General features: G+C 43.5%; 1 protein-coding gene across 1 annotated transcript in view; it reads right to left on the reverse strand.

The window, feature by feature from the left end:
• The window catches only part of TRMT44 (tRNA methyltransferase 44 homolog (S. cerevisiae)), a gene marked incomplete at its 5' end in the record, with an annotated part of 33,659 nt that overhangs the window by 18,910 nt on the left and 3,444 nt on the right, over positions 1–11,305 (reverse strand). The window contains 3 exons of the mRNA XM_019552566.1: positions 739–807; positions 3,012–3,231; positions 4,653–4,770. Coding sequence (XP_019408111.1) covers positions 739–807; positions 3,012–3,231; positions 4,653–4,770 — 407 coding nt within the window. The remainder of the gene's footprint in view (positions 1–738; positions 808–3,011; positions 3,232–4,652; positions 4,771–11,305) is intronic.

Here is an 11,305-nt window from a genome sequence, read left to right on the forward strand (position 1 = left end):
AGCTGGGATCATTTGAGCCCAGTTTTTTCTCCTGCCCTGGCAGGGGGTCGGACTTGAAGATCTATAAGGTCCCTTCCGACCCTACTTCTATGATTCAATGATCGCACACCACCATCAGGGTTCCTGGGAGCCATGTGAGTGTGTCTGTGTGCACGTGCATGTGTGTGTAAATGCATGTGTCAGAAGCCCTAATGGCAAGGTGGGACAGCACCAAGGTCCAAAGTCAGATGAAAACCCCTGTTCCCCGAGCTGCGCACATGACCGCATGTGCAGGGTTTGGGAAGAGGGGACCAGAGCATGCTACAGCCCCAGTTAGGCTTATGGCCCTGCTCTGGCACCAGCCCTGGCCCTACTGCAGGGGTGTGCATGTATCTACACATGCATACGTGTGCACATTTGTGCATGAGGCTCTCAACAGCTCACCAAAACTAAGTGCCCCCCAGCCCAAATAATTGCCCAACCTGCTCTAAGCTTTTTCTCAATCTTAGCTTAAAATAAGCAGTAGCCTCATATTCTAGGCTCTTTTAAAGTTTTGTCTGAGAACTTACCATGAAAATTATGTACACCCGTTTCCTTTTTACAGATCTGTAAAACCTATGAAGCTCTTGGTCATTCAGTTATCAATGTACCAGTGAATTGGCTTCGAGCCCCTTTAAAAAAATCTTTAAGAAGAACAAAATTCTGACCTTATGAGATATTCTGATATCTATACTGTATGTATACTGAGAAGTCACTTACAAGGAGATATGCAGCAATGGCAACATCTTCGTATACAAATTTTTCAGGGTTAGTTACTTCAGGCCACACCTGCAGATAAACAAGGAAAAATAATCTATTACTCTGCCATTGTTATAAACTGTCAGTTTAGAGAGTGCATTCAAACGCTCAGGTTTTCATAGCCCTCTAGTCCAGAGGTTCTCAACCTTTTTTGTATTAGGACCCATTTGTAAATATCAGTGGCCAGTCCCAGCCCAGTACCCCTCACTCCCACCCCTCACTGGAACTCTGCCAGCGGGGATTCTGGGGCCCTGCACCCCTAGCTGCTAACAGGCAAAACTCATGACATGGGTGCTTATGCAACTGACTTTCTCCATCTTGGGGCAGTTGTCTGTATTGATTAAACACAAAAAACACCGAAGTTATAGATATTTCATTCATTTCCCATTACACCCTATTGCCGGATCTCCGAAGCAACTCCAAAGCAGCATCCAAATCTTCTCCAGATCCAAAGCATGATCCAAAGTCTCGCATAGCCCTACTTTTCAGCTCACTCAAGTATTATTCAATCTTAGGAACATGAACAAGAGACTACATGATTTTTTTGGGAGTTGCCCAATAGAGTAATTGGTGTGTGAATGTGGAGAGAGGGAGAATATCTTTCATCATTCAACCCAAACAAGTTTTCAGGAAAGAGAGTTCTGTATGTGCAACTTGCAAAGACCAAACGAAAGCACATGCCCTCTAGTAGAGAATACAGTGTTTGTTTGTTTATTGCATTACTCAGCAAGAAATCACATAGGCATAACTGAAAGAGTCAACCATTGCAAAGATTATGTGGCATTGTTTCATTACAAAAAAGCAGAATTTGATACAACAGAATTCTGAAGAATTAAAAAAAATAAACATAAAAAGGAAGTTAAGGGGTAGGAGACAGGAAGTAGTTTTACCTCCACTTCACACCTGAGAAACTGAGGTACAGAAAAGGTTAAGCGGTTTTCCATAGTCAGACTTTTCATAGGAAGAAAGTCTATCTCAAAGCTGGGAACTAAACCCAGATTCCCTGAGCCATAATCCAGTATTTTAAATCATAAAATGAACATTTTCTCTTTCTTTTATACTGCTATCTGCACACCACTGGAAACAATGTCCCTTCAACATTCGTATTGGTTGAAAAAGCACTTGTTGAATCTTCTCTGGTGTGACTTTTGAACCATGAGTTCCAAAAAGCTAAACACCTTTTTCAAAAGCTTACACAGCAACTTGTAAAGGTATTTAGATACCTTAAAGCAGCAGCACTTATAATGCTGACTGAGTCCAATGACTAACAAAACAACAAAAGAAAGGCAGTGTTTCTGTCAACAATTGCAAAAGCATCTGAGTGAATTAGGGCGAGTCTCCCTGCACTGCACTAGACTGGAGCAACCTTGTCACATTATGCTCTTTTCACCCTGGAGAATTAGTCCTCACATAGATCTGTACTAATGCACTTGGACTACATCTGGTAGAGCAACTAATACATTACTGTGTAGGACAGATGTACACACTGAAAAGCAACCATGGCATGTAAGAAACTAAGACCATGTACAGGTATTACAGTTCTATCAAGAGAATCACCCTTCCCCTGGTAGAAGTGACAAGTGTATAAACAGTTGTTCAATTTTCCATGAGGGAAACATGCTCCTGCCCACAAGACCTTCATGGTGTCGACCTGGAATATCTCTCGTGAGAGATTTTCTCTTGGAACAACAAATGCTTCTGTGCTCATGTCCCAGTCCGGTCCAGGATGGGAGCAGCAGTGACTACCCAGCTGAGGGACTTTGCACTCTTGCTCCCCTCCCCACCATGACCCATCTGAGAATGGAGAAAAGCAGTAAGGAAATGCTCCCCACTCTTTCCACAGACCAGGGCCTGCCTGGTAGGGGGCCTGTGGGCAGCAGCCATGCGGGAGAAACTCATCCTTGCACAGCACCTTAAAGCCAGGACCTACAGCCCAGACGTATCTCAGAACAATTTCTAGCAGGTGAGATTTCTCAGAAATGTCCACCTGCTAGAAATGAATATCTGTTCAAGGCTTAAGTCTCAGTTGTTTGCAATTTTATTCCTCCAAACAAAGATCAATAATATAGAACGACATTGAATTCTCTTCCACATGCACAATAAATCTTTAAATCAAGAACAAATTTTAATTTAATGAAATAAAACTTTTTCTTTCAAGTAAAATCCAGGTTCACTTGTTATCAACCCTTGTTCTGACAGAATATCACTCCGGGATTTATGGCCTTTACACTTACCTTCACCATCTCTTTATATTTTTCCTTTAGTTCTTGATACATCTTGCTGTACTTTGCTACAGAAATGAGTGAGAGTGTGCTTTTAAACTCACTCTGTTTTTGCTCTAAGGACCACTTAGCCAGTTTGGACAACAGTTCATTTCCCAACCATGTTGTTTTGGGATACACGATTCCATCTGAAACCCAGCTTTCTGGAGACGAAGTTATAATAGAGATAGACCTTTAAAATACATATATATAAAAAAAAAAAAAAAAAAAAAAGAAATTTTTCAAGGATTAAACCAAGTACGTGTATTTTTGCATGAATCTTAGTCCTCAGTCCTAACCAACTTCAGTAGAAACGAGAAAGCCTAACATTAAGTACTCCTAAAAATCCTTCCACAAGCATTGGAGACAGGAACTGACTTACGAAGGAGGAGAAAAACAATTGATACTGACTGGGGTGCTCAACCTTTTGGTACAGCAAGCCAGATGGGACTTCATGTTTCAGGATGAGGCCCCATACCACCTCCATTCTGCCCACTGCCCAATGGGGCCCTGCACTGCCTCCCTCAACTCCTCACCAAAGGATCAGTCTCTGCATTACCAAACTGGGGCCCTGCACCACCTCCTTGGGCCATGCACTGCCAGATCCCCTGCTGCCAACTTTTCAGACCCCTGGGGATCCCTATGGGCCAAATGGCATGTCTCCACAGGTTGAATCTGGCTTGCATGTTGGGGCTTGAGTACCCCTGATATTTATAACTTGGCTATAGGACCACAGGAAAGTAGGGTTAGAAGGGGCCTCATGAGGTCAAGCAAGGAAAAAGAGACAGATCTGGCTGGAAGCAGAGACCAGAGCAACCAATTGGGCAAGGAGCAGACAGTAGAGCAACAGACTAGACAGGGAGCAGAGAGAAAGGGCAACACAGCAACAGGTCAGAGAGGAGAAGGGGATTGGAGTTTCACTTGGGGAGGCCATGAGGATTACTTAGCAGCACACCTGACAAAAAGACCCCCACTGACATATGCAATCCATTTGGTTTCCAGTACTCATGAGTTTATCATCCCATGTCCTAGCTGGTAGCTCCAACCCCACAAGCACTTTACTTTCTCATACAACTAAACTTTAGAAGATACTCTCTTTGGTCATATTATATAGCGGGGAGAGGGTTTAAAATCTGAAATCAGATGAAGTGATTCAGAGTCCTATTTCATGAAAACTGGAACAGGTATATTCTACATTTTTTTAATAGCAATTATCAATCATTATTACTGAGAAACACTAAATATCTGCTAATTCAACTAAGACTACATTATAACTACTCAAAGAAAGAATGCATTAATTTTAAAAAGATAATTCTCATAAAGGAGTAGGGTGAAACTCCCATTGACCTCAACAATGTAAGATGAAGTACAATCAAGAACTGGACAAGCAGAATACACTCAAGATAGATCTTTGAGAACAATGTGCTAATAATACTATGCTAAAGTTTAATTTAGATGCAAAAACACTGACCTAGGACAATCAGTGAACATCTGTCCCATGAATATAGGTGCAGGGTTAAGCTTTATAGTATGCAAACTATAATTCAGACCTGTAATACCAGAGGATGGTCAAACCTCAAGCTAGTGCAAGTGTTAGCTTCTACTGGCACTTACCATTCATCATCTTTTATGTGTTTAAGTCGAATTTGATAAATGTTGCATTTTTTCAGCTGGTATTTCCCATCATCACTTTCTTCCAATGGTAAAAATGTCACAGTTCCATTTAAAACATCTGAAAAGATTGGTAAATGGTAGAATGTTATTTAATATGTAGAGAAAGGATCTCATACCAAACTTCTACTCTTGTTATGTAAAGCTACTGAAGTGGTACACAATTTGCAGTATCTAGCATGCTGCTAGAAGATGTTTTACAAAATTTCTAACCCCAATCCTACAAATTATTAGGCATGTGATTAACCTGGCCGATGACAGCACAGGTTTGCTGTAGGTTGGTCTTGCTTGACCAATCTTATTTCCTTTTACGACCACGTGACCTATCACCTGGACAAGGGAGAAGAGATTGATGTCATATATCTTGACTTTAAAAAGGACTTTGATCTGGTATCCCATGATTACCTCTTAGCAAAACTGGCCAATTGCGGCCTCAGCTTCACCACAATCCGCTGGGTGGGGAACTGGCACCGTGGTCGGACCCAGAGGGTGGTGGTCAACAGAAATCAATCGTCATGGTGTGCTGTGACCAGTGAGATCCCTCAAGGCTCTGTCCTTGGGCCAACACTATTCAACATCTTCATTAATGATGCGGACATTGGTATCAGAAGTGGACTGGCCAAGTTCGCCGATGACACCAAGCTTTGGGGTAAAGCGTCCTCACCTGAGGACAGGAGGGTTATCCAGGCTGACCATGACAGGCTCAGCAAATGGACAAGAACCTGATGGTGTTTAACACTGAAAAATGCAAGGTTTTCCACCTTGGGAAGAAAAACCTGCAGCATCCTTATAGGCTCAGCAGCGCTACGCTGGCTAGTACTATGGACGAAAAGTACTTGGGGGTCATGACTGACCACAAGATGAACATGAGCCTTCAATGTGATGCTGCTGCTAGTAAAGCGAGCAAAACTTAGATGCTTCTCAAGCAAATCCCAGGACATCATTCTCCTGTTGCACTCTGCAGCTGGAGTACTGCATCCAGTTTTGGGCTCCACAATTCAAAAAGGATGTGGAGAAGCTTGAGAGAGTCCAGAGGAGAGCCACGCACATGATAATAGTTCAGGAAAACAGGCCTTATGATGAGAGGCTGAGAGCTATGGGTCTCTTTAATCTGGAAAAGCGCAGACTCAGAGTGATCTGGTGGCCACCCATAAGTTTATCGAGGTGCTCACCAGGATCTGGGGGAATATCTATTCACCAGAGCGCCCCAAAGGATGACAAGGTCAAACAGTCACAAACTCCTCCATGACCATTTCAGGCTGGACATAAGAAAGAATTTCTTTACTGTCTGAGCCCCCAAGGCCTGAAATAGACTGCCACTGGAGGTGGTTCAAGCACCTACTTTGACCACCTTCAAGAGACATTTAGATTTATCTTGCTGGGATCCTATGACCCCTTCCGACTTCCTGCCCTGGGTGCAGGGGCTGGACTCGATGATCCTCTGGGGTCCCTTCCAGCCCATGTCTATGAAATCTATGGGAAAAAACCCTTAACACATGATTACTCCCACTGAAGTCAATCCTTTGTAACAGGGGTGCATCAATAAAGATCTTCTTGGCCAATACTGATAGCCAATGATTAACTAACCGTATCGGCTGATACCGACCCAATAATCTATATTTAGTAATGGTGCATGGCATTTTAAACTACTGGCATAAATAAATCTTTTCTTGTTTGTTTTGCATTTAATCACACATACACACATACCTCCTGCCTCCTTTGGCCCTTGATGAGGAAGGTGGTGGCTGCCTTATTCCTACGCAAGTCACCCTTTTGCCCACAGCTCCTATCCACAACCCTGTTCCCGCACCCTCTGTGCTGCCAAACCAGAAAGCCAGGGGGGACCCTTGTGCGGATAGTGGTACCAGTCACATTAGGAGCCCCAGAGCTCACCTCTGCTCCAGTGCTGGTGGGCCCCATGCAGCTGAGCTTCCACAGCCGCAGGGTAGAAGCTGCTTTTCCAAAGGCACCTGGTACCTGGTGGAGTGGCATGTCCCTTGCACAGTGCCTTATTCCACCCATGCATAGCCCAACATCTCCACAGCAGCCCCAGTGCTCAGGCGCCTGCTGTGCATGCAGTATTGCCATGGCAGCGGCAGCAGCAGCAACAGGAGCCAGTAACGGTCCCTTTGTTGCTGAGCGCAGTGCCCTGTGACTGCTCCCCAAAGTCCCCTCCCCCTCCTGTTGCTTGGCCGTGAACCAAAAAAGCCGATAATTGCTAACATCATTTCTTATTTTATTGGTGCTGATCCAATAGCCAACTGATATATCAGTGCACCCTACTATGTCAAAAATATCTTACTATTTATTTAGTCACTCTTTAAAGCTGGACAACACATTTATGTAACCTTTTTAGAAAAAATATATAAATAGGTGACAACAGGCAATGGTCTACATTACGGGCCCAATATTATGGGGTTCTCGGAGGCTCCTCTAAAGATTAGTAAAGATTAAAGAAAACCACTTTACCCAATGGGACTCAGAGCTCAGTCCAAGATCCCATTCATCATCTGTATGATGCTTAGCTGCAGTTCTCAAACTGTGGATTTGTGTTTCAGAAATAAAGGCTAATGTTGCTGAAATCGCAAAATACTTCCAAAACAACCACTTTGCAGCAGCTGCTCTGAAGAAAGCAGAAGGAATCAACCTAACTCTCCCACAAGACGTGATGGAACTCAGTAATGGACTGTTTTGAGCAACATATTGAGAACTGACCTAATCTGATCACAATTTGTGAACAAAACCATGACAGAACTGACCTGTCATAGTCAAAGTTCTCAACATTGGGCTAAAGAGAAATGTAGAACATATGCTGACTATCCTGAAGGCTATTTCTGTAGCCTTATACAAAGGAAAATCATTGTTTTATTCCTGATGCCATTGAAATTTGGAAGGAACTGAGTGAGACAGTGAAAAAAACAAATGCAGTGACAGTGTTAAATTACAAGCATTAAAAAAAATGAATGTATCAAGCACTGTCTCTAGGCTCCTTTTCTTGCCAATATTCTCAATACTCAGTAACAGGGTCAATCTTTAACTGCTGAAGAAGAGGAGCAGGCTATAAGATGGGCATCATTCCTCCAAAATTACCAACTATAATACATTATAGGGCTAAAGTTGAACCATTCAAGAAACATATGTTTGCTGATGAGGTTTTAAAGAAAGTCACACCAGTGAACTGGCAGAAGATACTTAAGCACCTGGATCTATCAGAGACTACTGAAGTGACAATCCAGCTTTTAACAGCAGTATCTTCTTCTGCAGGTGTAGAAAGAATATTATCTTCCTTTGGACTAATTTATTCTAAATCGAGAAACTGCTTGGAAACTGATAAAGCAGGAAAGCTCTTCTTTCTTTTCCGGTCTATGAATAAACTGGAAGAGGAAGGTGAAGACCGAATTTGTTGCATAAACCAGTATTTTAAGTCTCTCATGTTGACCTGGATGAAATAATCTATTTAACTTTTTAAAAAAAACCACATTTCACATTTACAACTAAAATAGTTAACACTTCAAAAATGCATACACTTGTTTTGTTAAAATAATTATATATTTGTTGTTGAAGAAAAATATCCAAAATACATAAGCTTATTGTTTTAGTTAAATAAAACAGTGTAAGCATTTCTTGTTTTTGGTGATGGTTATTGTTGTCCTCTTACTACAGTATGGCAAAAATATTCCTCAAATATCCAAGATTAATCTAGTGAAGTGGAGATAGTTCACCTCCCAATGACTTCACAAGTATCAGTTTCATTTAGCTTTGGTAAATAAAATAACCAAATGATGATTCATTACATAATTAATGAATTTATTAATGAATAGTTAATTCCTACATAACTAAAAAGTGTGCTACCTTCAAATTTCCTGTCAATGAAAAACAAAACAAAAAAAGAGGGGAAAAAACATAAACTGCATCATACAAGATAATTCTCAAATGCTACTGATCTTACAAATCCTTAATAATTTCCATAAGCCTTTTTAATATCACCTGTAAAATGCTTAGTGAGCACCATATGTTACTGCTATAAACCAATTATTACTGCTGCTCCGGAGGTACACAGGCTTGTTAGTTGGTAAATAAGAATAACTAGTCCAGTAGTGCTCAACTTCTCACTTGCGGACCTGATCCAGCTCACACAGTTCTATCATGTGGCCCACAGGGTTCCTCATGGGTCCAGGACTTTTGCAGCCAAGAAGCAGGAGCAGCATTAATTCCTCCCACATTCTCAGCAATAAAGGGTGCACCAAAAGAGATTTTTTGGGCTGATACCAATGGCCAATTTTTAACAAGCCGTATCAGCCGACACTGATCTGATCGCCAATATGTGGCCTGGCACCTTGGAGAGCAGCGTCCAGTTGGTAAATCTGTTCTGGGGGAAGGGATAATGTATAGGAGGGCAGATTGAGGCTGCTGTGGTGAGGGAGGGAGTGAGGCTAGAGCAGGAGCAGGTGCAGAGGCAGCTGTTACCCAGCCAGAACAGGATGGGGCTCAGGGAGGGGGGAGCTCCTGCAACTTCATGCACCCCAGGACGGCATGGGGGCATGTGCCTCCCAGATCTGTGCGCAGGGTGAGGGTGGCCTGCTGCTAAGAGCTAGGGCCAGTGTCAGGCTCTTCCCAGGAGTGGGGCTCGATCAGGCTGTGCTCGGGGAGTGCAGTAGTGGTGCTGGGAGAGGCTACAGCAAATTTTGGGGTGGCTTCAGTGCCCCCATAGCTCCCCTCCCAGTGCTGCTGTCTGCCTTGGGTGCAGCCCAGCCTCCTCCTGCCCCCTGCCAGGACAGCCCGGCCCCAGCCCACATGTACTGGGGGCCCTCTACTCAGCAGTTGACTCTGCTACTACTGCCCTGTAGCCAAAGTTCTGAACCTGTGGGGGCATGGCCAGACTGTGCCAGTTTACACTTGCTCCCCTGCCAGATCCAGTGCACAGGGTTGCACCAGTGTACTAGACCAAACCCTCATGGGATCCAACCTGTGGGCTGACCTTGTACCACCCATCCAGCTCATTAGGGCCTCAGAGGTTGAACACCAGTAACACTAGGCAATGTTTAACTATGGTCTTCCTTCTCTACACTCTCCTGATTCTAGCAGTCCAGAGTAAATCAACAAGTTACTTTGTCAACATCTACTTGTAAATACTTTCTATCAACTTTCATGAAGGCAAAACATGCCAACAAAACAATGACATTACAAGGCTCCAGATCAGGCATGCTGTGGCCAAGGTAGAGTATTCAAGACTGACTCCATCACTCCTCATACAATCCAACTTGCCTAAAGATGGAAATGGGAATCCTAAGTGAGCTAGGAATGCGTGATCTATAGAACTGGTCACCATAACTTTGATCACCTTAGCTCATCTTTAACTAATCTTCTATCTGATCCCAGCATAAGCTTATTTCAAGGTAGATGTTCCAGAGTAGTCTTTTTTTTTTTTTTAATTCCTAAAACAAAAGTCTATCAAGCTATTCCATAAGGCTAGGAGTTCACAGGGGAAGTTTTCAAACAGACAAACATGGGACAGCTGATTAATATAAATGTGAAATGGTTGTAACCTTTCCCCATCCACCCATGCCATTATTTAAACTGAAAATTACACTTTAAATGTATTTCAATAAGTTACTGAGCAAGAAACCATTCCAAAGCAGCCATTCCCAAATGGATGCGACTAGCTTAGATTAAGGGTTGTTGGTTGTAGCTGTGTTGGTCTAAAGGAATAGGCAGACTAGTTTCTTTGGGTAAATGTGACATCTTTCATTAGACCAACTAAACAGTTGGAAAAAAATGTTCCTTGCAAGCTTTCTGGCACAAGCACCCTTCTTCCCTATGCCCAAAGAAGGATGTTTTTGCCCAAAAGCTTGCAAAGAACATTTTTTGTAACTCTTCAGTTGATCTAATGAAATATATCACATTGACCCACGGAACCTAACATAGATAAGTTAACTTACTTGCTTCTGATTTCGAATATGTCCATAACACCTGTAGTCACTCATAAACGTGTGTATTTCTGTCCCTCAAAAGCATACAGGAAAATGTTACCCTGCCCGTCCGGCCACCACTGCTGTTCTCTGGCCTAGGCTCAGCCCAGAGAAGAGCAGCAGCCAGGTGGCAAAGGGACAGACAGGTGGGCAGCCACAAGCAAGGGGGAACAAACCTGAAGGGAAGTGGGGAAAAACTGGAATGGAGTTAGGGGAGAAATCGAGGGGAGATTCTTACCTTTCAGTCCTCCAGGCGCTCACCTGCCTGGATATGCAACTGCTCCAAACTGGAGGTAATGCTAATACCTGCCATTTAAGTGGCTTATGCTGACCTGTGTGACCAGGCCAGGTTCACATTTGAAAAGCAGATGACGGAGCTGTGAAGGGGGAACTCCCTGACTAGGAGCAGTGGAGGGAAGGCAGTGCTGCAGATGGACAAAGTGAAGGGAGAAGTCTCTCTAGCTTGCTCCTGCAGCCATGAACAATGCGTGCCCCCAGATAGTGGGGGGCACAGCGACTGCCTTCAGGCAAAGGCAGCAGTGTCAGCAGCAAGGGCACTGTGGCAGCGAGTGGGGATTGCCTGCAGGCAGCTGTGGCAATGTCGGCAGCAAGAGCAGGGACCACAGG

This window comes from Crocodylus porosus, unplaced genomic scaffold (assembly GCF_001723895.1).
Source record: "Crocodylus porosus isolate Cpor-Errol unplaced genomic scaffold, CroPor_comp1, whole genome shotgun sequence".
NCBI classification, from domain to species: domain Eukaryota; kingdom Metazoa; phylum Chordata; order Crocodylia; family Crocodylidae; genus Crocodylus; species Crocodylus porosus.